The sequence below is a fragment of the Prionailurus bengalensis genome, chromosome D3, assembly GCF_016509475.1.
Source record: "Prionailurus bengalensis isolate Pbe53 chromosome D3, Fcat_Pben_1.1_paternal_pri, whole genome shotgun sequence".
Lineage (NCBI taxonomy): Eukaryota > Metazoa > Chordata > Mammalia > Carnivora > Felidae > Prionailurus > Prionailurus bengalensis.
The window spans coordinates 81171743-81199166 of NC_057356.1; the positions used below are offsets into that span (position 1 = coordinate 81171743).

A 27424-nucleotide genomic window follows, 5' to 3' on the forward strand; every position below is an offset into this window, starting at 1 on the left:
CCTTAGATATTTATGCTAAGGAGACCATCTGAGATTCAGATAGGCAGACTAAAACCAAATATTTTTAGTAGTACTATTTATGTCAGTTGGAAACCACCTAAATGTTGAATTAATAAAAGAATGGATGAGTAATTGATGGCACATTCACGTAGTCATTAAAAGTAATTCTTATGAACAGAATTTCAAAATATGGAGACATAATTAGGGTGAAGTATTAAATGAAAAAAAAAGCAAGACATACAACTACAATGTAGTGAGAACTCAACTATGTAAAAACAGAATGTATAGAAAAAAAGAAAATTGTGATTTGATGGGCTTATCACTATCTTTATTTTTTATTTACATTATTAAATATCCTCAGTTTTCTCAAATAACATGTATTATTTAAAATTCATTTGTAATCTCCTATCCCAAATTTCTGGCCATCTTTCTAATTCAAAGCTTTTAGCTTTTACAGTTATATTCCCAGTGACCGTATTATTCTGTGGGTTAAATATGACTTATGGGAACCCAATTTCATATTTGCAGCCAGTCAACTTCATAGATTGTCTGATTCTTGGTTTATAGGTTAGGAGTTCACAACTTTAACAATCCACAGGACTGCAGGGTTTTCTTTGGTAATGAGGTGAAATCTTCATTTTTGGTATAAATACAGATAGCATTTGCTCCACAAATTATGATTCTCACTGACTCATGACTCAGGGGTGGGTTTTCATGGAACATCGAGTATACTGTCCTCAAATTACATAGAGAGGAAGGGTCTTTCTAAGGAAATTCAATGCTAGAGCTTTGCTGTAAACTGCAAAATGAATTGAACAGCCTCTAAATAGCTCAAAATTCCTCCAAGGATGTGTTATTTTCCTTAACAAAATACGAACCATATTTTGAAAAAGACCCAATGTTTTTTGATGATGAAAGGTACTATCTGGTGAGTTTTGCAGGTGAAATAATTCCTTGGAATAGCCTTCCTCAGAGACAAAGAGAAGAACCAATGGGGAAATAGGTCGGGTGAGCCTAGGGGAGAAGGAATGAGGAGCTAAGGAAGACAGAGATACAGACAGGCAACAGGGGAAATTTGTTCATTTGTTAAGTTTTGTCTGAGGTGTGAGAAGAAAAAGTAGTAGCTGGTAAGGATGCTCGGTGAGTCGTCCTAGATAGCTCTGGATTGTAACGTGACAGGGTAGGTAACAGACACACAGAGAACATAGCTTTCAATACCTGATTCTCCTCTGTCAGCGACACATTACTTCTCTTCATACTTAGCTCAGACAGTAGAGCTCTGTCGCCTTCAATCCATTTGCTGGGAGTGGGTTGGGACACACTGTGAAAAGCATTCCCTTTGGGTTTTGTGTGTTCCATTTACAAACTATGAACTCATGGAGTTTCAGAGTGCTGAAAGGTATCTAAGTTGTTTGGGGAGAATAAGGAACGGAGAGAGAAATCCAAGCCTTTCTAGCAGCGCTTTCTAAAGGCTTCCTCTGTAACCTCTGGTTTCCTGAAAATAGCAGGCTGTGAGACGACTTACAAAGAGAGGCTGTGCCAGTGGAATGTTCTATTCTAAAAGAGCGATAACAGACTTAGAGGTAATTACTTTAATTTAAAATTCATTGAGTTAATGACCATAAACGTGTGTCTTTCCCCCCACTCTGTCTTATAGGCTAACCATTGTGATTCATGGTCATAATTAAAAAGCGCATAGAATTACTTGCTCAACACCTGTCCTTACCAGTTTTCATAGGCGGTAAGCCTCGGCTGCTCCCTCCTCTGTGTGATAACTGAATTGACTTCATCAGAGCACAAACCTTCGCTGGGGACAGTTCTCTCCGGCTTCCAGGTATGTCCCGGGGAGGCGGGCAAGCAGTTGGTGGTGCAGGTGTCTCTGAGGCCAGTGGTCACAGTGCTGAAGCTAGATGTTTGAAGATCTTTATTCCTGGCATTGGGGGGAAAGGGAGGTGTTACTTTATCATCCCATTCTGCTACTTTCTACTTTCACGATTGCGAGCAACTTAATGTGTCTGAGTCCTAGCTTTCCTCATTTGTCTATTAGGAAAACAATGTCTTCTTCCTTGACTTATTGGAAGAACTGAGTGAGGTAATGGATGCGGAAGGGGCTGTGACATATTAGGTCCCCTGTAAATGTTTATGACATCTAGATGCAGGTAAGACAGTCCAGGATGTAAGTTCCTCCTGCACTAGCGGTCATGAGTGCAGGGCAATCACGTTCTTGCTCACCGGACAGCCAGTGCCTGACACATAGTAGGCACTCAGAAATAGTTATTTACTGAATGGATGTCTGGGCTATTCTTTTACTGCAGTATTCAAGGGATCTAGAGTTTTGTCTGGGGTTGAGGTCAAATCCAAATACATACTGAAAAAAAAATTGTAAATGCTTATTTATTTTTGAGAGAGAGAGAGAGAGAGAGAGAGAGAGAGAGAGAGAGGTTGGGGGAGGGGCAGAGAGAGGGGGACATACAGAATCCAATGCGGGCTCCAGGTCCTGAGCTGTCAGCACAGAGCCTGACACGGGGCTCGAACTCATGAATGTGAGTTCTGAGCCGAAGTCAGACATTTAACCAACTGAGCCAGCCAGGCACCCCCCCCCCCATGCATATTTTTAATTTAAGAAACTGTATTTCTTATCAGTATATTATAACGTTTGTTCTATGTAAAGAGAAGTTATATATCTAAGGCTATAAAAATTTCATAGGTGTTAAAAATTATGGTGCTTTTATCATTTAAAGCAAGGACTGGCAAACTTCTTAGTAAAGACCAGATAATAAATATTTTTGATTTTTCAGGCCATATGGTCTCTTTACAACTCTTCAGCTCTGCCATTATAGCTGGAAAGCAGCCACAGACAGTAGTAAATGAATGGGCACGGCTGTGTGTTTATAAAAATTTACTTATTAAAAAGAGACAGTGGGCTGGATTTAACCCAAAGCCTGTAGTCTGTGAACCTTGATCAGGATGTTGAAACCCTGGTTTACAATTACGGAAGAAATAGATAGATGTCATACGGATTTTGTTAAGAAGTAAAAAAACATTTATGCAGTACTAATTCTATGTAATTATACTAGTAATACTAACATATTGCGTAACATATTAGGGCAAGGAAGGCCGCATTGTTATTCCTATTTTTTGAATAGGTGAGAAAATTGAAGTTCAAGAGGTATTTGCTCCAGATGTCAGGCTAGTAAGATTCAGAGCGGCATCTGCACCCTCCGATCGCAAATGTGCTGCTGGTTCCGTGTTGTATTCTTCGCCATCTCATAGCTTTGACCCTCTGCGGTCCCTGTGTCTCTGTCCCATTGGGGCAGGGAGTGGTACTGATGCCAAGCCTGGAGCCCTCGGCTTGGGATCTAGGAGAACTCAGGGCTTTTCTGGAAAGGGTGATTGATATCTTAAGAGTAAACTGCAAGTGCTAACAAGCTTGGTGTGTTTTCATCTTTATTATTGTTGCTTTTTGTTGTTTTAGTGGTGTGTGTGTGTGTGTGTGTGTGTGTGTGTGTGTGTGTATTTGATTTTATATGCTGTTACCCAGGCTTTTAAGTTTGGAGGATAAAACGATGCATGTGAGGTCAGCAGTTTACGTAAAAGATCCATTTTTCATTAGATTCAAAGGCCTCTATGCTGATATTTTCCCCAGACACATTTTGTTTCCTCAGTGATGTGATGTAAAATTAGAAGAAAAAGAGACCCTTGACAATCTTTCAAAAAGACTGCCTTTATGGCCCCGGAGAATTTTAATCATATTGTGTTGCATCACCAGCTGGCAAAGACTTCGGTGAATCGTTCTGGCATTCCTGAATTTTTAATCTGGGCAGAAAATGACTAGTTAGTAACGAGTTAAAAGATTGGTTCATAACTCATGATGCGTTGTAACATACCTAGGAGGAGCCGTCCGACTCTGCCCTTGATGAAACTGTGTTCTCACAGCCTGTTGACACAGAAAGCCTTGCCAGCTTGCCTTGCAGTGTCGGGTTAGCGACCTCCAACATTCCTTCAAACTCTAGTGTAATTTGCTGACACTTTAAATCACTGACATTAGAGAGACTGACTTTTTTCACTCACATGAGATTATTACATATGCAAAATCGCACGCGATGCTTAGCACATTGTAGGTGCTCAACGGATTCTCACATGCTCCTGAGCAATTTATTACCGTACCTGAATATTTAGCTACATTTAGTGGCAGATTTCATCATTACTGATTGAACAATCATGCCGCACCAAATTTTTAGGCTTGTAGGGTACAGTCATCTGTAGTCAGACCTTTGTTGCATTGTATCGGAAGCTAAACAGGTGATTATTTGAGAGGATAAACAGATGCCATCCTAGATGAAAGATATTCAAAAAAGCTTTGAATCTGCTCAGGCACCCAGAAGCCCAAAGCGATACGAATATCAGCACCAACGACAACAGATGTGACAACCAGAAATCCACACCCTGGATTTAATGTAAATAGTATCTTTAAAAAAAAATTTTTTTTTTCAACGTTTACTTATTTTTGGGACAGAGAGAGACAGAGCATGAACGGGGGAGGGGCAGAGAGAGAGGGAGACACAGAATCGGAAACAGGCTCCAGGCTCTGAGCCATCAGCCCAGAGCCTGACGCGGGGCTCGAACTCACAGACCGCGAGATCATGACCTGGCTGAAGTCGGACGCTTAACCGACTGCGCCACCCAGGCGCCCCAATAGTATCTTTTTTGAAAGATGATGCTGGACAGCAGCCGTGTGAAGTACTGATCAGCTAGAATGGAGTATTAACTGATTACACGTTAAAATTTTCCAGCCTCTTGTAAGTCATAATCAATGACAAAATTCAACTGAAAAATGATGGTTTTTAGAATTTTGTGGAAAAGTTTAGAGAAAAAACCCACAAGCATTTTTTTCAAATGAAAAAAGGAAGGGAAGAGAATTAACCACATATTTGCTTTCTACCTTCACTATTGATAATTGAGAGGCCCTCTCGATGATCAGTTACGGATTTCCATTGGTCAATATCTTGCCTTGTAAAACTGGCTTGTACTTACTGCATTTATACACTACCACTAGCTGCATAAGCAGCTTATATTCTCCATATAGATGTACCTACGTTATCTATAAGCAGCTTATGTTCTCCATAATGGCAATATCCCTACTTTAAAAAAGTTTTCTTTTGAATTTCTCTGTCTCATATAATCATATTTGTGGGGCTGGAGCTCTGAAATATTATTGTCTGTCAAGATGTTAGGAAAGGAAGACGTATCTGTCAAAAAGGGAACCAGGCCAGAGAGGAGTCCTCGTTCTGTCCCTAAATCTTGTCAGTTCCACAGTTTTCACTCTTCCTAACTCTTCCCTAGTTACAACCTTTGTTCCCGATTCACCGACCTCCATGTTTATAGCCACAAACAAATCAGGACTGCAGAATGTTAGAACTAAAAGCAACATCAGAAGCTATCTGACTCAGTTTGAAACTTTGTTTTTTTTAGTGCTGGAATATATTCGTCCCATGAAAACTTTATTAGAAGGCTGATAAGAAAAAAAGGGAAAAAGGAAAGAAGGGGGCAAAGGAAGGGAAGAGGGAAGGAAAAAAGAGGGAAGGAAGGATGGACAGAAAAGAGGGAAGAAGGAAGGAAGGGAGGAAGAAGAAAGGGAGGGAGGAAGGGAAAGGAAGAGAGTGAGTGTCTGGGGCTCTAAAATTCCTTGAGGAAATAAATAAGATAAAGAGATGAGCAGATCACAGGGTGTGGAGATGAAATTGGACGGACTTTCTGGAGATACTGGCACACAGTTGATCAGTTCTTAGCTTCCTAGCAAAGTAGTTTTCTTCTGGAAAGCACCCCCACCTGGTCTATCAGTAGATCTTGATAATTTCCATCCTCTGATCGGTACTCAGCTATTCTAGTTGATAAATTAAATAGTAACCCCCATTTCCACCCCATGGCTGCTGCAGGAAAAAAAAAAGAACATTGAAAATAGCTTAACATACATTTTGCAGTCAAAAAAAAGGTTAGAAAAATATAGAAATGGGAGTATAAGAGAATGTCCAAGATAATGGTTATATGAAGTATAATAGTTCTCTTCTTTTCCCTCTAGTATAGGAATTTGGGTTGAAAGGTGTAGGTCAAATGAAGCATCTCAAAAGAGACCCAACTGGAAAAAGCATAGAAAATACAAACACAGTAAGTTAAGGGGAGCCTGAATGGCTCAGTCAGTTAAGTGTCTGACTCTTGGTTTCAGCTGGGGTCATGATCTCATGGTTCGTGGGTTCAAGCCCTGAGTCAAGCCCTGTGTCTCACGTCAGGCTCTGTGCTGACAGCGTGGAGCCCGCTTAGGATTCTGTCTCTCCCTCTCTCTTTGCCCCTTCCCTGCTCTATCTCTCCCTCTCTCTCTTTCTCAATATAAATCAATACACATTAAAAAAATAAGCATAGTAAGTTAAATATTTTAGTGGAAAGCATAGAAGGTTTAAATTTGTTTGAAAATACATATACCATACACTTCTCTTTTTTGTTCTCTTTAATCAATCAATGACAATTTTACCCTGGATTTCCAAATGGCTCTTGGAAAAGTGCCCTTGTGGGAGTTCATATATTTCCATTCCTGACGGGGTGTGGATTGAAACTTACCCAGCCAGCTGTTAGCAGCAACTCTGAAGGCCAGAAGGTAACTGCGAGCATTGCCTAATGTCATTTTTAACAATGCATATTGTACTGGAAAATTATGTCAAATTACAGAAAGCCAAAAGAGATTTGGCTGAAGCCAAAGGATGTGCCATTTTTATTATTAAGTCAATGTCTTTTAAAAAAGAGCAGTTGGTTTTATGATGTGTTGAATTTCTTGTAAATGTGGCAATACTTGCTAGGAGGTATTAGCAACATCTGTTCTTCGGTTCATCTTCTTCAGTCCCCCTGCACCCCGTCAGCTGTCTGATGTACCTGCTTGATTTTCTTAAAATGTGGATGTTTGGATAGTTTTAAAATCTTTACATACTTGGCAGATTGCATTTTATCTTTTTGTTATTTCTGTAATAGAAAATGATGCAATATTTAGAATATCTCTTTAAAAAATTTTTTTTTCAACGTTTTTTTATTTTTGGGACAGAGAGAGACAGAGCATGAACGGGCGAGGGGCAGAGAGAGAGGGAGACACAGAATCGGAAACAGGCTCCAGGCTCTGAGCCATCAGCCCAGAGCCTGACGTGGGGCTCGAACTCCCGGACCGCGAGATCGTGACCTGGCTGAAGTCGGACGCTTAACCGACTACGCCACCCGGGCGCCCCTAGAATATCTATTTTTAAACATCACAAGTAGGATTTTTTTATTTGTCACCATTAAATATCTGAATTTTAAGCAGATTTTTGGACTGGTGGCTCATATCTATTAGCCCATTCAACTTTAGCACTGGTCTCATCCTCAGTAGCTTTTCTAAAACTACTACCTTCACCAGGAATAGATTGTCAGATTGTCTATATTTTAAATAATATGAGATTACATTTCTCTTTTGCACCATAAATTGGAAATGCTTTTTTTAAAAAAATGTTTATTTTTGAGAGAGAGAGAGAGACAGAGCGTGAGCAGGGGAGGGGCAGAGAGAGAGGGAGACACAGAATCCGAAGCAGGCTCCAGGCTCTGAACTGTCAGCACAGAGCCCGATGTGGAGCTCGAACCCACGGACGGTGAGAATGTGAAGCTCGAACCCACGGACCGTGAGATCATGACCTGAGCTGAAGTCAGATGCTTAACTGACTGAGCCACCATTTCCAGCCGCCCCTGGAAATGCTTTTGATTGCATCTTTCACAACTATTTCTTTGTTTTTCCATATTGTTTGTCATTTAGTTAGCTGTAACCAGATCTGAGTATTTATTCTAGCAGTAGACCGTCTACCTGTGTAAAGTTGGAATTTCATTCTTGGGTTGTTAATAGTTTTGTGGACATTATGAATATCACAAGACATGAAATATTCTGGGGATATAACTTTTTCTCCCTACTATATAGTAAACAACAATTTCCCCCAAGATTTTTTTTGGGGTGTTGGAAAACCTATCTTGTCTAAACTTTTATATTTTCACTGTAAAGGAAACCGATTTTCACAAGTGAACTATTCCTAAAACAGTAGAAAGTTAATCAGAAGTTGATTCTGCTATGTAACATCTGTATTGATTACCGGTGCCTGCAGAATGTATGCAGAGTGAATATGAAATACAGAATTATCATCTAATATTTCAAACATTCGAATTATTTGCAATGAAAAAGGGGCAGATGTTAGCAAATAAATCCATAAAAGCTTATTAAGTGCTCTTATTGTGCCACGATTTATATTCTTTACTGATGGGGTACAAAGATGAATATAAGGGCCCCTGGGTGGCGCAGTCGGTTAAGCGTCCGACTTCAGCCAGGTCACGATCTCGCGGTCCGTGGGTTCGAGCCCCGCGTCAGGCTCTGGGCTGATGGCTCAGAGCCTGGAGCCTGTTTCCGATTCTGTGTCTCCCTCTCTCTCTGCCCCTCCCCCGTTCATGCTCTGTCTCTCTCTGTCCCAAAAATAAAAAAAAAAAAAAACGTTGGAAAAAAAAAAAAAACAAAGATGAATATAAAACATGGAACCTGCCTGGAAGAGAATTATGCTTTGGAAGCAAAGACAGAAATATAAAAAAATAATTCACCTCACAGCATGATAAGGGAAACAGAAATATGAATGTCGTGTGTTTAATATCTTTATACCTCTGCTATAATTGCAAGATTAGAAAGCACGCGGAAAATAAAGACAATTGATTTGTCAATAGTGTGAGAGAAAAATTCAAATTTATTGTTGAGACTGCAGAATGTCATTAATGATGCCGGATTTTCTTCCCTCTGCACGACAACTTTGAATTTGAGAACCCAAGTGCTTTTGCTTCATTAGAGGTTAAATAATGAATCACTTATTTGGAAAGAACTGTAGGCAAAAATATGGTGATATTCTTATTGATATCAAAGTTAGTTTTTCCTTTTTCTCCTGAATAAAAATTGCCAATTAGCCCCTGCCTTTAAAGTTATGGTGATATGGTAGGAGGTGATACTGGGGACAGTAAGTACGAAATGACCTAAGTCAGGTCTAATTTGGGATAAAGTTGTTTGCAATCACGAAGTTCCCATCTATTTCTATGACACAATTGCATGGATTTTAATGCAACGTGTGGGAGATTTTTAAGTAATTGTTCAGTGTAGAGAAGCAATCTCTCAGCAGATTAGAGGAGTCTTGGAAGGACGCACTGGAGCTCAAGATGTTCCTTGGCAGAGAGGTTGGTCAGAGCAGTGCTGATGGATGCCCAGTGGTGGCTGCTGGTCAGAGACACCAATGAAACCAATAATACGTGTTTAATTATTTTATTATCCTTATTTTACATTATTATTTTCTTATTTATTAGAAGAACATCTTCCTGTCATGAAACTATGTGGTGGGTTAGTCGAGCCATGGTCCTGCGGAGCACAGGATTATCTGCGCCAACGGCAGCGCGTGGTGTAGGAAGAAAGACGGTGGCTTTGATGTTGGACTGAACGGCCAGATTTGTAGACCAGCTGTGTCACTTAATAATTGGATTTAAAATGAAGATAATTTCTAACTTACAGGGTTGTTGAGAATTAGAGACGTTTGTGAAATGCCATGCATATTGTAGGCGAATTAAATGGTAGCTATTATTATAAAGTCATCATAGGTGGGATAGTATTAATTCCCTGAGCTGAATAGATTTTTGAAGGACCTTATTATTTTAAAGATTATTTCAACTCTGTTTGGAAATAATGATGACTGAAGTAAATTATGTACAAGTTTTTCAAGTTTTGGAGTATTAAGAAGCAGCTTACATCAGCAATCAGCCTTTGGGCTTAGACTTAGCTGAACTAACTTCTTTGTGTGGTAGATGTTTTCCAGAGCGGATGTAAAGAACCTCCTGTTAATGCTTAGGGAACATCCTAATTGCATCTGGAGACTACATTTCATTGTCAGAAGTTAGTCTTCAATTTTCAGTAGCATCCTGGTTCTTGTGTTAAACACAAATAAAGTTGCAGTGTCTGAAAATTTGCTGCCATGCTTAGTAATACATCTGCAGTACATTTTAAAATAATTACACTATAGAGGGGCGCCCGGGTGGCTCAGTCGGTTAAGCGTCCGACTTCAGCTCAGGCCATGATCTCACAGTTCGTGAGTTCGAGTCCCAAGTCGGACTCTGTGCTGACAGCTCAGAGCCTGGAGCCTGCTTCAGGTTCTGTCTCCCTCTCAGAGCTCATGCTCTGTCTCTGTCTCCTTTAAAAATAAATAAACATTAAAAAAATTTTTTAAGTAGAATTAAACTTTAAATATATATATATAATTTATGTATAAATATATATACATACATCAATATATAGAAAAGTCATATATAACCGTATTATTATGGACCCTTCCTGTACAGCTTCTTTCACTCAACATTGTATTATGAGATCCATGTTACTATGGGGTGACTAGAGTTCACTCAGACCCATGGGTGTGCGTATTCCGTTGTAGGACTTGTAACCCACAAGCTGTTTATCTTACTGATGATGGACATTTGGTTTGCTTCTGAGTTTGGGCTGTGACAGAAGTGTTTCTATGAATGTATTTGTGCACACAGTTTTTTAAATCTGAAAATGATTTTGCATCTCTGGAAAATATCTGTTATGGTTACATTTTAGTATGATGATGATTAGATCTCTACTGTCCATTTACTGGTAAGTTGGTCCCACTTGTAAATCCAGTGGATTTGGAGACTGGTTTAGTCCTACTGTTTTCAGATTAGTACTGATGTAAAGGGGTTTTTGGTAAGGACAAGAAAACTGACCTTAGAGTTCTTTTTATTTTACTTTATCTTTTGTTGTGACAACATGACATGACTTTTACTGCCCACCAAAGCTTATCTCTAGTGAATAAAAACAGTGTTAAGTGGACTTAAAAATGTTAACAGTATTATATTTTTAAATTGGCTGTTTGAATATTATTAGGATAATATTCAAATAAGTCTTGATGAGGGCTGTTTAAAATTTTTTTCCTACATGATACTCTTTTGCTTTTTCCATTTCATTTTGTGAATTAATACCGTATTCTCCTATCTATGCTCTTATATCCCCACTGGAGCTACTTCTAATGTAGTACGTGCTCTATCAGAGGGTGGATTTCTCAGAGGCAGAGATTGGGTCTCATTCATTTCATCCTTTGATGTGTCATCACTGCCCCCCAATGGGAGAACTTGATAAATGTTTAAAGAGCAATTAGGTCACTGTCAAATTTGGCCAGTTTCTGATTTAAAAACAAGCAAAACGACAACAGTACTCCAAAGGTAATTACCAGATGCCATTTTAATAAAGTTGTTATTATTTATTTATTTACATCCCGATGAGTTAGCATATAGTGCAATGATGATTTCAGAAGTAGATTCCACTGATTCATCTCTATGTATAACACTCTGTGCTCATCCCAACAAGTGTCTTCCTTAATGCCCCTTATGCATTTAGCCCATCCTCTCACCAATAACCCTTCCAGCAATAAAGTTATGTTTCTATATTTTAGAGTTTTCTATAACCCCAGGCAAGATTTTCCTATAATAAATGCTCACCTATAGTCATCTAACATATACTGCGACTTCCAGGCTGGTTTTCTATTACTACCATCCTCACTTCTCCCTTGGAAGGCGGGGCAGAATTAAAGCTTCATAGACTCTCATGGAAACTCAGAACCAGTCCACGGGGTAGAAGCAGATAAGGCTCAGAAAAGGGACTTGTTGCTGGGGGAGAACATGATAGTATTTGGAGCCAGGTTGGGAAACTCCTGAGACAAAATTTAGCATGGGCTCCTTGTTCTTTATGCACCAATGGGCAGAGAGAGTTTGAGGGTGCACTGCAGCTCCCAGTGTGAATAAGGGTAGCAGCAGAATTAGAAATGGGTACAAAACACCGCATATTCCAGGAGAGAGCAGGCCTGGGCGTGGAGAGGTCATAGCCTTGCCTTTCTCCGGGACAACTTCGTGACTGGGTACAAATCACTTCACCGCTTCGGGCCTCGGGTTTTTTCGTCTCAAGAAGAAGGGAGTTGGCCTGCATGAGCAATCATGTCCTTTCCACAGCAGGTCAAGACTCCAGTTGTTCAGTTCCATGCATCTCGTGCCAGAAAGGAACACCCCACCCCTCTGATGCCAGAGGCACATCCACACAAAGAAACAGGGTAAAGTTGAGCAAATGGCTGGAACATTTTTTAAAGAGCCAGATTGGGATAATGCAGTTTTTAATCCAAATCTCTTCTTTTCCTTTAGTGTGTCTCTAGGCTTCTTTAATAGCAATGAACAAAGAGCCAGAATATCCACTGCTTTTTCCTTTGATGCCAAATGTTTTAGTTAAATATCCACCTTGGTTATACGAACGAGGCTTTAAAAAACATCAGACTACTTTTCATCCAAAATTTTATGATTTAACGAAAGCCTGTGCAATCCCCTCAAACCAGACCACCTTGACGTTATCTGATTTCTCCACTTTCTTAGTAAATTTGTTCCTAAATGGGTAATGCCAGCCACTGTTGTAGAGTGAATATGTTGGATGTGTAGATTTCTGAGGTGTGAGGCACTACTGAATTTCCAGGCATGCTCAGGACATAGGTTTCTTGGAAAACACATAACTGAACCCAGTTTTATCAGTACAGAATGAGAAATACAAGTCATGTGCAAATTTGGCAGGAAAAAAACGTAAGGATAAAAATGGACTGTAAGCTGAACAAGGGGGAAAAACACCAACGTATAGTGGGCGTGTGTTTGGTCAGCCTACCCTATACTGAGGGCAACTTAGCAGAAATAGAAGCTACAGCAGAAACAGCACGTAGATTAGGCCAACGTGTATGATTCGATTCTTCAATTCTTTACTCATCTGGTATAAAGGGACTGCCAATACCTAGCCTGGAGAGTTGTGGGGTTAAAGCTAATATATGTAAAACATATGGCTGGCATATTTTATTTTATTTTATCTATTTTATTTTATTGATCTTACTTATTTTTGAGAGACAGAGACAGAGCATGAGTCGGGGAGGGACAGAGAGAGAGGGAGACAGAATCTGAAGCAGGTTCCAGGCTCTGAGCTGTCAGCACAGAGCACGACATGGGGCTTAAACCTACAAACTGTGAGATCATGACCTGAGCTGAAGTCGGGTACTTAACCAACTAAGCCACCCACGCACCCTTATCTAGCACATTCTAAAAAAGGTATCTCATGTTATCTTTTTGAATTAGGTTATAGACTAAAAAGGCCCATATCAAACTGGGATGATTCTAGAACCAATGTACACTGGTCAATGCAGTAACAATTTCTTAATGTTTACTATGTGCCACATGTCTGATGATAAAAAAACACAAACAAGAGGGTTCACATTTCCCTCTAGGAAATACACAATATCCATAGACAAAATGACAAAAGAAAAGACATTTCATCGGAGAGGGATGGTCCAAAGTGAGATCTATGTAAGATTTTCTTTTTTTTCCCCAATGTTTTTTAAAAATTTATTTTGGGAGAGAGAGCATGAGCAGAGTAGATAGGGGCAGAGAGAGAGGGAGAGAGAGAATCCCAAGCAGGCTCTGCACTGTCAGTGTAGAGCCCAATGTAGGGCTTGATCTCATGAACGGTGAGATCATGGTATGATCCGAAATCAGGAGTTGGATGCTTAACCGATTGAGCCACCCAGGCGCGCCTATGTAAGATTTTCTTGATACTTCTAGAATAGATTATTGTGGGGGGCAAGGAATTTATCCTCAAGGAGTCACTTCCTTATGTTGGTTCTATATCACCTGTGGTTCAGCGTAGAATTTCTAAACTCCCAACATCTTTCAAGATCAATGATCTCTTGAACAATATCAATGACTGACAGGAGCACCTCAAGTCCTACAGGCTGCATGTGGAGTGAGTCAGAAGGATGTGAGGTGACCAAGGACATGGCCCATGACAATTTGCTGGGCATTCCTCAATCCTAGCATGCTGAGGGGAGAGCACAGGCAGAAGACTGAAGCAGAACCGGGAATAGCCTGTGGAGAAGGAGGTGGAATGAAGTTTTCTTGATTGCAAACTTGACTTTGAGGACACGGTTGCCTGTAAATTTGTCTTACCTGAATAAAGGAAGTTCTACCACAAAGTGGGTAGAATTGTGTCCCCCAAAGATTGATTTAAGTCCTTATCACTGGTACCTGTGAATGTACTCTTCTTGGGAAACAGGGTCTTTGCAAATGTAATCAAGTTAAGATGAGGTCATACTGGGTTAGTGTGGGCCCTCATCCAATGACTGGTGTCCTTACAAGAAAGGGGACATTTAGACTCACACAGAAGACACAGGGAAGAAGAACACTGTATGAAGTTGGAGGCGGAGATAAGTGATACCTCTATAAACCAAGGAACACTGAGGGTTGCTGGCAACCACTAGAAGTTGGGAGAGAGGCAGGAAACCTTTTTCCTGACAGCCTCCAGAATGAAGTGATGCTCCCAACACCTTGATTTTGGACCTCTGGTCTCCAGAATGAAGACAGGATAAATTCCTGTTGCTTAAGCCACCTGGTTTGTGATAATTTGTTATGGTAGCTCTAGGAAACTAATTCGCACCCCTAAATGAAAACAGACTTCTTTCTGTATCAATAGCAGTATGGACATCAATATCTATGTACCAGGATGACGGTGACCTTAGTTTTCTGGCTTTTAATAACATACTGAATCATTGTATATTACTGTATCACGTGTATTTAAAATGAGAACTGTTTATTTGTTTTCCTCTAATCATCATGTTCTCTTTCTCTGTTTTGTTTTGTCTTTGGTTTTAGACTATCGTCAATTTCAGGATGGATTCTCTGGTTGCAGCAAACACCAAATTTGGCTTTGATCTTTTCCAGGAGATAAGCAAAGATGATCACCATAAAAACTTCTTCTTCTGTCCTCTGAGCCTCTCGGCTGCCCTTGGTATGGTCCGCTTGGGAGCCAGAAGTGACAGCGCACAGCAGATAGACCAGGTGAGGATCCCGTATCTCTAGGTCCACTCCCAGGGTCATACCCTAGTTCCTCCTTGGCAAGCCAAGCTGTTCCCGAGCCTGGGGCTTGAGTGGGGAGCCTGGTCTGCCCCAGAGCTTTCATTTACACCCTGCCTTGCGTTCTCTTCAAGGCTCAATTAAACCTCTGCCTCCGGTATGACACTTCTCCAGCCTCCACAGTCTGATAGCCGTTCTTATTCATCTTTTCCGTTTCTGTTTGTCTGCATGTCTGTCCCACTTTCTCTCCATAGTTATCCATACCGATACTGCTAGCAATATATATATTTTTTTAATTTAGAGGAAGAGAGAGAGAGAGAGACACCACAAACCCGGAAGGGATAGAGAGAGAGGGAGAGACAGAATCCCAAGCACGCTCTGTGCCATCAGCGTAGAGCCCAATGTGGGGCTCGAACTCACAAATGATGAGATCATAACCGGAGATCAAGAGTGGGACGAGCCACCCAAGTGCCCCACTGCTAGCAATATTTTTTAATATATGTACGCGTTTTCTTTCTTTCCATAAATAAATATTTAGTAAGCCCCAGTTACATATCTGGTGGCTAAAGATCATGGCATCCTCCTTGACTCCTCTCTTTCTCTCTCACTTGTCATCAAATTCCAACAGGCTTTCCTCTCTATACACAACCAGAACGCAGGCACTCCCCACTGTCTCCCTGAGGGCTGACCACCACCATCCCTTATGGATACAACTTCCTCATGGGCTTCCTTGTTTCTGCCAATGGTCTGTTCTCAACCCAGCTGCCAGAAGGATCCTTTGAAAACCTCAATCAGATCTTGTTTCTCATGTGCTCAAAACCCGGACTTCTGATTTCACTAATGATAGAGGCCGGAGTCCTTACAGTGGCCCATGAAGGTCTGGTACCTGAATCCAGACAACCAGGTGACTCCTCTCTCATCCTGTCCCTCCCCACTCCTCCAGCCACACTGTCATTCAGAGTCCTTGGGTAAGCCGTGCCTATTCATGTCTTAGGGCTTTTGCTCCATTCCCTTTGCCTGCTGGCTCTCCTCCCCCCACTCCCCCACCCCAGATAACTGATCTATAATTTGCTTTCTCCTTCAAGTCTTTGATCAGAGTTTACCTTCTCAACCAGGCCTACCTTGCTTGACTAGACCAGCAGTCTAATGCTGCAGACTGGCCCCCAACCCTGTAAAATTCCCTCTTACCTTAGCTACTTTCCCCCTACTTGGCACTTCTCATCTTCTAACATACTGCATACAGTAATCATTACTATGTGTATTACTTTTCATATGCTTCCCCCTCTAGAATATGATCTCCCAGATGGTGAAGATCTTTATCCTAGAACAGTACTTGGCTTATAGTAGCCATCCAATATAAATTTGTAGAGTGAATGAATGAAAGTGACAAGAACAACTGCCCAGATAAACTATACGCTCCTGAGGTGGGTCTTATAACTTCCCTGGATCTAGCATCCAACACAGAGGTTATATGGGAACCCAGGCCCATACGGAGAAGCTGAATTCTTGGATTAAGGTAGAATGTGTCTGAGCTCATCCTGCTTTATGCGTTTACTTTGATTTGGAATATTATGCCATCAGCAAAACTTAGCTTTAGAGTGTGGTTGGCACCCTCCACGTTCAGTTTCAGATGTTCTTTCTCCAGGCCCTTGGGTTTCACCCTGCTCAGCAAAAGTGTCCTGGGGAGGGCAAGGCATGCATTTGTCTCCTGCCTTTCTGCCCTGCTCTGGGTAACTTGTCTTTTGCTGTCCTCACTTGCTTGATTGGTTGGAAGGTCTAGATCAGTGCTAACAAAAATATAATTCAAATCCCATATATAATTTAAAAAGTTTTAATAGCCATACTAAGAAAGTAAAAAGAAATAGGTGCAACTAATTTTAATAATGTATTTGATTTTATTTAACCCGACGCATCCAAAATATCTTATCAACATGTAATGAATTAAAACTTTAAATGAGATCTTTTACTTTTTTTTTTCCATGCTAAGTCTTCAAAAATCCAATGTGTATTTTACACTAACAGTCTGACTGGCTCAATAGCCACGTGTGGTCTCATGGATACCTCCAAATTCGTTTAGTTTGGTTACATTCATTCTTTTTAAAATTTTTTTTAAATATTTTAAAAGTTTATTTATTTACTTATTTTGAGAGAGAGATCAGGGGAGGGGCAGAGAGAGAAGGAGAGAGAGAGAGAATTCCAAGCAGGCTCCACACTGCCAGAGCAGAGCCCGATGTAGGGCTCAAACCCATGAACCTTGAGATCATGACCTGAGCTGAAATCAAGAGTTGGACACTTAACCAGCTGAATCACCCAGGCACCCCTCTTTTTTTTTTTTTTTTGAAATTTTTGTTTATTTTGACAGAGAGACAGAGAGACAGAGAGACAGAGAGCACGATTGGTGGGGAGGGGGTGGGAGGGCAGAGAGAGACTCCCAAGAGGGCTCTGTGCTCTCAGCCCAGAGCCTGACATGGGGCTCAAACTCATGAACTGTGAGATCATGACCTGAGCCAAAATCGAGAGTTGGATGCTTAACCGACTGAGCCACCTGGGTGCCCCTGGTTACTTTCACTCTTTTTTAAAAAAAATTTTTTTTTTCAACCTTTATTTATTTTGGGGACAGAAAGAGACAGAGCATGAACGGGGGAGGGGCAGAGAGAGAGGGAGACACAGAATCAGAAACAGGCTCCAGGCTCTGAGCCATCAGCCCAGAGCCTGACGCGGGGCTCGAACTCCCGGACCGCGAGATCGTGACCTGGCTGAAGTCGGACGCTCAACCGACTGCGCCACCCAGGCGCCCCCTACTTTCACTCTTAAATGCAGACCCAGGAGATAGCATGCAGTTTCCTTTCCTTCCATTCCACAGCCAAGTAAAACACCCACTATTCTTTAAACTATTGTTGTTTGACTACGTAATCATCGTCCCTGTGACACTGTAAAAATGTTGCTGAAGCTATTCAGACTTCCTGCTGTTCGTACTGTCTGAAAGACCCCGTAATCGCCATCATGCAGGTGCTACACTTCAATGAGTTTTCCCAGAGTGAAACAAAGGAACCTGATCCCTGTCTGAAAAGGAAAAACCCAGAAGAACTTGCTGATGGCTCTCTGGAGGGGCAGAAGGAAACAAGGGGGTCTCTGACTTTGCAGGTGAGCCACCACAGACCCCTTCCCCTCTTCTTCTGAACCACTCATTCTGGCTGTGCTATATTTGGCAATGGTTTCTTATTCCCAAACATTACGTTGTGGCCATCATCGTCAGCAACAATAGCAATAACCCCATATGACCTCCAGTTCCTTTCTGATTATGTATCTCAGATGTTGTTGGCTATCGGCCAGTTTTCTCAAGAGTAGGATCTGGTATCTTCTGCTCATGAGAAAGACGATTAGATCAGAACCCCATTACGCACCTAGTTGTACAGGCCACAGGTCCCCAGGATGGAGCATGGTTGAAGATGAAGGGTGGTAAGGGGCGTGGATCCGCTGTGGGAGTCTTACCCTCTTTCTCCACTTTTGCCTCTTGTGTTTCATGCTGAAATCTCCTGACACGCAAAGCTTTTACTGGTTGTCTCACAGCAGGAGTGGGAAAGATATTCTCCAGGTTATCCATCCTCATACCTTAGAAAGTTTAAGAAGAGGGTGGAGAGAAGATGGTCTCTTTCTTGTATCTTTTTGAATATAAAGAAAAGTAATGTGCACTGATCTCAAGTGTAGTGTGCACTGCTGAGTCCCCAGATGTATTGTTCCTGGATGACCTTGATACCAAGTGGGAGCCATGATCATCTCTTGGGACCACTTCCTGGCTTCTCTTCCTCTCAGATTGCTCCCCCACATGGTAACAAAGTGAAATGACGGCGTGCCTTAGTGGCATTTCATCCCCCTGACGAAACCACATTTTTTTCTTCTTTTGTTAGGCTGAGTCTTCCAATGACGAGAGTGGACTGCTCAGTTGCTACTTCGGGCAGCTTCTCTCCAAGTTAGACAGGATCAGAGTTGATTACACCCTAAGCATTGCCAACAGGCTTTACGGAGAGCAGGAATTCCCCATCTGTCCGGTGAGTTCGGTATGGCTGGTGATTAAAACTATCATATAGCATACTAATTAAAAAAAAATCAGTGAGTAGCTGGATTACTCATCTGCCATCTGGAACACAGTCCTCTCTGTCAGGAGGATGCGCCGTGGACTGGTGGGCTGTCTGGGGCCCACCTCTTTCTCTCCCACACCTTCCATTGCCCTCCTCCCAGTTTTCAACTTGAGCAGTTTATGAGGCCAGTGCTGGTGGGCGGAAAGAGGGTCATGTAACTAATAGCTTTTGGAGCTTTTTGGTAATGGCCTTCCTTCTTGTGACTGTCTTTCCCTGTGAAGATGCCTAGTAGATACACTTGGTAGGTCCTCTTCCGGCCCCTCCCCAACCCCCACCAACACTTCTCTAAAATCACCTTTCATACCACGATCAGGACACCGCTCGATATAATTGTATGCACCTATCAGCAAAATGGTGTAGCCGAAGGAGACTGCATTTGGAGCCAAAAAGGTGCTTGGCTTGTCTCCCTGGCTAAGCAGTGTGTATGTAGAGCAACACGCCTCTGAGCCCTGGCTTCAATTTCCTCTGTCACCACTGGAAGGAGCCACAGACTTAGCAATAAACTTGAGGGGTGTGACCACAGGCTAATGTGTGGTACAGTTGGCTAGGCTGGCCTCGTAAGGGGGCAGGCTGAGCACACTTTAGCTAAAATAAGTATGTTTTCTTACAATGGAAATGAGATTTTATATACTGATTTTTCTTTTAAACTAGCTGTATTGAGGTATAAATTCACATATCATATAATCCACCTATTAAAAATGTACACACCAGTGGTTTTGGTATATTACCTTATAACTTTTAAAAAATTGTGGTAAAATATAATATAAAAATTGCTATTTTAACCATTCTTAAAAAATATTTATTTTGAGAGAGAGAGAGAGAAAGAGAGAGAGCAGGAAGAGGCAGAGAGAGAGAGAGAGAGAGAAAGAATCTCAAGCATGCTCTGCACTGTCAGCACAGAGCCCCATGCGGGGTTCAAATTCACCAACCATGAGATCATGACCTGAGCCAAAATCAAGAATCAGATGTTTAACTGACTGAGCCATTCAGGCGTTCCTTAACCAGTTTTAAGTATACAATCCAGTAAACTTGATTACATTTACAATGTTGTGTAAGCATCACCTGATTTCCAAAATGCTTTTATCATCCCAGAAACTCTAACTAGTAAATAAGGTTTTAATTCTTAAAAATAGAGGAATGTTATATAGCTAAGTCTCTCAAGTTACTTGATATTCATGTTGCAACATCTCCACAAATGGGATGTCCAAGGTAAAGGGTATCTGGTAGGAAAGGCTTGTGCCCTTGTAACTGTGGACTGCTTCATGAACAAGCACTCTGTATCCTAAATTGTCACCACAATGTGTGAAATGCCACTGGCTAATTAAGACTGGGGATAACTAGAGACGACACACATCCTGTTTAAATGACTGGGCACATCTCTCTCATTAGGCTTCTCCTGACTGCTTCACTCCTAACTGTTAGCACAGTTATCTGACTTCATTGCACTATTTCCCTTTATTTCAATTTAACAGGAATACTTAGATGGCGTGATTCAATTTTACCACACAACCATTGAAAGTGTTGATTTCCGGAAAGACACCGAAAAGTCCAGACAACAGATTAACTTTTGGGTTGAATCTCAGTGCCAAGGTAAGAAAGACCTAACACATTATGGCTGGTATTCCTTTCCATTTAAAAGGAGAAAAGTCAGCCTGGTTTCTCAGATGGCTAGTCTGTCAAGGCCAGATGCTCACAAACATGGGCCATGTTCAAAGCCTGTTTTGCAGGTGCAAAGAGTCAAATGCTTAGATGCTATGTTACTTACTGATGCTTCTTTTCTCCATCATAAAAGGTAAAATCTTTTCAGGCAAGCACATGCCAGCAGGATGTTAACTGTTTCCATTAAAAAAAAAGTTTAGTAGAAAGATTGTGAAGAGAATCTAGTTATTCAGAGGGAAATGGAAATGATAAAATCTCAATTTTTATCAATGCTTCACTAAGTACATAGGTGTTTTCTGGGTGAAGGGGGTTTAGAGCTAGTGATGAATAGTGAAAACTATGGATTCAATGTAAAATGGAGTAAGTTAAAAAAATTTTTTTTAAATGTTTATTTATTTTTGAGAAAGAGAGAGACAGAGTGAGAGCGAGGGAAGGGCAGAGAGAGAGGGAGACACAGAATCAGAAGCAGGCTCCAGGCTCTGAGCTGTCAGCACAGAGCCCAAGGTGGGGCTGGAACTCACAAACCATGAGATCATGACCTGAGCTGAAGACTAACACTTAACCGACTGAGCCACCCAGGAGCCCCTGGAATAAGTTTTTAAAGTTTATTTATTTTGAAAGAGAGAGAGAGAGAGAGAGAGAGAGAGAGAGACAGAGAATCCCAAGCAGACTTTGCACTGTCAGCACTAAGCCCAAACCCAACCAACCGTGAGATCATGACTTGAGCCAAAATCAAGAGCCAGATGCTTAACTGACTGAGCCACCCAGGTGCCCCCAGAATAATTTTTTAATGTGAAAATCCCCTGTCCAGCCTTTTCTTGGGAGAAGAACCCAAACTCCAAAATTATTTCCCCTCACTTGGTCCACATGCCACAAAAATTCCCATTCCTTCAAGGTTCCACTCAGTTGCCAAGAGGAAAGTGTGTTCACTAAAAAAGTTCATATTAAGGCATGACTATCTACTTTTTCCTGGTTAGCCAACTCTTCTGGAATATTGTAAGTGTAGGTGATGTCAACGTAATATTATTACGGGGTTTAAGTGGAAGTCTTGCAGTAAAAAGCTCTACTCATCTTTAAGGACTCAGCATGCATTCAAATAACTGATGGTTTGGTACTTGGGAGGTGGAAAGGGATGGGCACTGAAAATGGATGATTGCTTGACAGCCTGGGATGTTACAGTCTGCCTCAGGGCTGTGCTACTGTGGAAGGAGCCTAGAGCCAGAAGGCCCCAGGACTGATCTCAGCTGACCTTGCTGATTTTTGGCTGTGTAGCCTCACCTCTCGCTGGCTGTGGTTTATTCCTCTATAAGAAGGGATAACAATATCCACTTCTCGTGGTTGATGTGGGATGGTATGAAACAGCACACGCGAAAGCCCCTATCAAATAGGTTTTATGTCCTGGTCTAGCACATTTACATGCATTTTTGTTTATATTTAAACATATACACTCTGCTGTGATGAGTGCTTAAGACAGGAAGTTTCCACAATAGTTCTGTTTCTCCAGGAGGTTATAATATAATCAGGTGGCAGGGTCTACTTTGAAAAGTAAATCATGGCATAGGATAGCTGATGGCAAGTTCCAACCACAATGATTCAGTGAATCGAAGCAGACTCAGTGCTTTAGAATGGGTCCCTCCTTGGGTTGAGTGACAGTTCCTTCCCTATAACTCCCACCCTCACCTCTGCCCCCTCTGGGACGATGAGTAGTGTAGTTTTCTTGGGTTCGTTCTTGAATCAGACATGCTCTATCCTTGAGGATGTTAAGTGGCATTAAGAATAATCTGTCTTGGGGCGCCTGGGTGGCGCAGTCGGTTAAGCGTCCGACTTCAGCCAGGTCACGATCTCGCGGTCCGTGAGTTCGAGCCCCGCGTCGGGCTCTGGGCTGATGGCTCAGAGCCTGGAGCCTGTTTCTGATTCTGTGTCTCCTTCTCTCTCTGCCCCTCCCCCGTTCATGCTCTGTCTCTCTCTGTCCCCCAAAAAATAAATAAACGTTGAAAAAAATATAAAAAAAAAAAAAAAGAATAATCTGTCTATGTGAATCCCTCTGACACAATTCATATGCTGGATATTCTCTGGAACCTTTTTTTTTCTAAGGTAAAATCAAGGAACTCTTCAGCAAGGATACTATTAACAGCACAACTGTGCTGGTTCTGGTGAATGCTGTTTACTTCAAGGCCAAATGGGAAAAATATTTTGACTGTGAAAACACAGTGGATGCACCTTTCTCTCTAAATGAGGTATGATATTAGAACACACAGTTTTCTATATATTCTGCTCATAATTGCCACTAAGAAATTATGATTTCAGTATGTACTCTCAACTTGAAAACTTCAGGTCTGTGGGTTGCAGCATACAATATAATAAGAATATTTTGTTATTAGCAAAAATCAGTACCTGAAGTTGTTGAACATCTTGGTGCCAAGATGAGCATTTTCCACTCACTGTTTCATTTGTTTCCCAAAAACGACATTACGAAAGTGGGTGTTATTATTTTTCTCATTCTAGGAGAAATGGGGGAGGGGGAAGAATGCAAGGGTTAAGTTACTTAGCTAAATTCATGCATTAGCATTCACATCTGTGAGTATTTGTCTCAAAAACCCACGTTCCAAGCTACCAGACTGTAGAATGGAGTAAAGGGAAGGATCAGACTCCAGCCTGTCACCTGTTAGCAGGCACTGTACATCCTCATCTGTAGACTGATGACCCCACATGTCCACAAGGTGTTTGGGATGGTGCCTTTCTGTCTGATGGAAGCCTATGGAACAAGTGTTGTCACTTAGCACATAGATGGTTATCATTTAACCATGGCTCCAACTGGGTGGGTCACGCAGGCCAGAAAGGGCAAGATGAGGCCAAGAGACTGGGTGGTGCAGGCAGGGAAGGTAGAAAGCTGGTGGGGCTTGTTTCCACTGGCTGGACTGTAGGTAGATGCCTGGATAGACAGTTTACCAACAGGTGGGCTTGGCAGCTGAAAAGCCTATTAAAACCAAGGGGAAAAAAAGTGTTGGTAAAGGAAGGGCTGACTGATCAGTGGGCAGAAGACTGTTTAGGTTGGATCACTGGTGTGGCCCAGAGCCTCTGGTGAAGACCCTTCTCATCGTAATGGAGCCCTGTTTTCAGGGGTGATGGGGCCATGTGAGTCTGTGAGCTACTCTGGCAGTCCTGTGACTTGCCATCTTGTCCACTACAGAATGAAAAGAAGACCGTGAGGATGATGAATCAAAAGGGCCTATTTAGGATTGGCTTCATAGAGGAGCTGAAGGCACAGATCCTTGAAATAAGGTATACCAAGGGGGCGCTCAGCATGTTTGTCCTGCTGCCGGCTTTCTCTGAAGATAACTTGAAGGGCCTGGAAGAGGTAAGTCTTCACTTTCAAGTGTCTACGAAATATTTCATTGTAGATCTTTGGAGAGCGGCCCAAGTTACCATTTACTGTCCTGAGGAAGGATGGCACCTTGGCTCTCAGAGATACCAAAGAATATATAAGAATCTGAATTCGTGGAGATAGGTCTTCCTCTGGTGTTTAGAAAAGAACAAATACCAAAAAGGTTGGCTAAGACTTTCCTCTCCAATCTCATAGTCTTCTACAATCTCCGGACCTATGAATCCTTTTCTATGAATTACCTGACTTCTGGTCTCTTGCTCAGACTATTTTGCTATGGCTCACGGAACGACCCTTTAGCTGAACTCTGTTTTTGGGTGCATGTGCCTTGACAGAGAGGAGATACTGATACCAGAATAGATTGCTTGTGAGGTGGGGAAGCCTGGCTACATATTGTTCCATGTGGGAGAGAAGGAGACAGAGGGAGAGAGAAAGTGAGAGAGAAATACCTGGAGAGTGACTGCAATAATAGCCATTATTCAAAATTTATTGTGTGCCAGCACTATGTTAATTCCTTTACATACATTATCTTGTTCAGTCCTTGCAAGAGCCTAACGGCATTATTTCTGTTTTATAGAAGAGGGGTTTGAACTTCACAATGTCAAGGCTTGGCACCCAACTTGGTCAACTGAGCTTTGCTGGGCTTCGGCACCCAGACACCAGTCTGTCAGACACCAGAGGACAGAAAGCTTAGTGTGGGGAAAGGTTAGGGAGGGAGCAAGGGCCTTCGACACCAGAGGACAAAGAACTCAAGCTGTCTTGTGACTTCTAAAGAGGAAAGAGACTTGCTTGGAGGAATTTAAATGAAACAGGAGTATTTTGAGGCTTAGGAAAGAAACTCAAAGATTGCTACTGGCTGTTGAAATAGACTCAAGCCCTTGAAGTATTTGGGGCATCCTTTTCAGGCTTATAATCTGACCCTGAACATTATCTTCTCCCTCTTGTAGCTTGAAAGGAACATCACCCATGAAAAAATAATGGCCTGGAGCAGCTCGGAAAATATGTCAGAAAAACCAGTAGCCGTCTCCTTCCCACAGTTCACCCTAGAAGACAGCTACGATCTGAATTCTATTCTACAGGGCATGGGCATCACGGATATCTTCGAGGAAAGGAAGGCTGATCTTACTGGAATCTCTCCAAGTCCCAATTTGTACCTGTCAAAAGTTGTCCATAAAACCTTTCTGGAGGTGGATGAAAATGGCACCCAGGCAGTAGCCGCCAGTGGTGCTGCCAGCATGGAAAGGTCCATACCATCCTGGGTGACGTTTAATGCCAATCACCCTTTTCTCTTTTTCATCAGACACAACAAAACCCAAACCATTCTCTTCTATGGCAGGGTCTGCTCTCCTTGAAAGGAGCATGCTGTCTAGTGCCTGGGACCTGGAAGAAAATGGCAGAATAGTCTTCCCCTGGCGAAATGTGCGCATTTGTGTTCTTGCTAATATCCAAAGCTGACGGAATCCTATCACAGCTCCATGCTCCCTTCCTCCAGCCACTGGCTCGTGTGTGTCCTGATCCTTCTTTCACCCTGTAGCTGACTTTTAACTATGTGCATTAGTATCAAAGGCCCTTGCTCCCTCCCTAACCTTTCCCCATGCTAAGCTTTCAAGAATATAATTCACCCTCTGTCACGGGCAGGTCAACATAATGGGGATGGTACTGACTTTAAGTTCCCTACCTCGTTATGAAGGAATTCTGAAAGTCCAAATCATTAGACCACTTCTAGGAGATGACAAACTCAGAAACCACTTTAACATGCGTGGCAAGAAGAAATATTTAAGTGGAATGTGTTTTGGAAGCTCAGCTCTATTTCTATGGCTATTAAAACCATGGCTGGTCGCTGGGCAAGATGCCCTGCCTCTTTCTTGTCCATCTTCTTCTACTGCCTGGAAGATGCCCTGTGAGGTGCTTCTCATCTGGCAGAAAGTGGGGCCTGGTGTGGATTTAAGTGGGAGCTCAAGACATAAACCTGCCCTGACCAGCACTCATTATGTGCAGGAGGATGGTGTTTGTTTTGTGAATCTGACGTTGACCCAGGAGAACCTCAGTGCATTTAAAAATTAGTCCCGGCTTTCTTTATTGAGTCTCCTAGGCCATTGTCATGAAGCACTGTCCTCTGTGTCTTCTTCACCCCCTTACTCAGAGAATTCTCCTCTGTAGTTAACCCTAAATACTCAGCATGCAAGGTGGGGGAGGGGAGCACTGCCCTTACTGCTGACTGCTGGGCTCCCCGTCCCCCTATCTCTGTAGTCTGGCCACCTGGAAATAGACCTGTTTCCTCCTGGAGACCTCATGCCTGGTTACAACCTGAGAGCAGGCCTGGGTCTGGGAATGATGCATGTGGAAACCTTTGTCAGGAAGGCCCTTGGCTTTGTATCAGGCTCTAGTCTACTGAAAGCCTGATGCCTGAGTGTTCAAGGGTCCAGGACCCGGGACCTTAATCCCCTGATATGTCTGTGTGAATTCTTATTCTTGTCCTTAGCAGAATGCTCTGGAATGACTACTAACAACACCTAACTCAAAGACCTGGACAGTCATTAGAGCTCCGTTTCCCTGCCCTGCCCTATGGCTCCCTCTTCCCAGTTGCCACTGTGTTGGATAAGTGTGGCTGTAACAGTTTTTGTAGGGGAAGGCAGGCTAACTTCGCCTGCTGTCATGCGGGCCCCCTCTCCCCACTTCTCATCTACATTAATGGTTTCTTTGTGCTGTGAACAACTAGTTCCATGTTCTCCATGCAGTCTTTTCATTGCCCAAGGTTGTCTGTGGTATACAAATTCCTCATTGATTATGTGAGACAGTGTGTGGTGGCTCCTCCAAGTCCTTTCCACGGAACACATGTCTCCTGGGTCAAGTTTATGTCAGATAACCGGATACAAAGTCTCTTCTGTGGTTCCTTTTGGGGTTGATGTTTTGATGACTCTGGGCCTGATCTGGTATCACTGCTGGATACTGAGTTGGATAACTATGGCCCCCATGAAGGTTTGACACTGCCTGGCATTGCTTACGTTTTTATTCTTTCCCTTGATAAACACATCTTCTCATTTGTATTGGGGTTTCTCAGAATTTTAATCACAAAGGGAAAATGTAACTATTTACAAAAATGAGAAAGAGTGAGATTCTTAAACTTTTCTGTAAATCAGTAAATATATTCTTTACTAATCTTTGATTGATTAAAATGTCTCTTCTTAGTAAATAAAGCACTTTGTCATTAGTTAAAATATGTGCAACA

General features: G+C 42.0%; 1 protein-coding gene across 1 annotated transcript; it reads left to right on the forward strand.

Annotated features, from left to right (window-relative positions):
- The first annotated feature begins 1693 nt into the window (after window positions 1-1693).
- Window positions 1694-27424, forward strand: SERPINB12 (serpin family B member 12). Its single transcript, XM_043559042.1, has 8 exons — window positions 1694-1834; window positions 14815-15000; window positions 18025-18159; window positions 18924-19064; window positions 20627-20744; window positions 22908-23050; window positions 24004-24171; window positions 25143-27424. The coding sequence occupies exons 2-8, from the start codon at window positions 14833-14835 to the stop codon at window positions 25545-25547; spliced, it is 1278 nt and encodes a 425-aa protein (XP_043414977.1). The 5' UTR covers window positions 1694-1834; window positions 14815-14832; the 3' UTR covers window positions 25548-27424.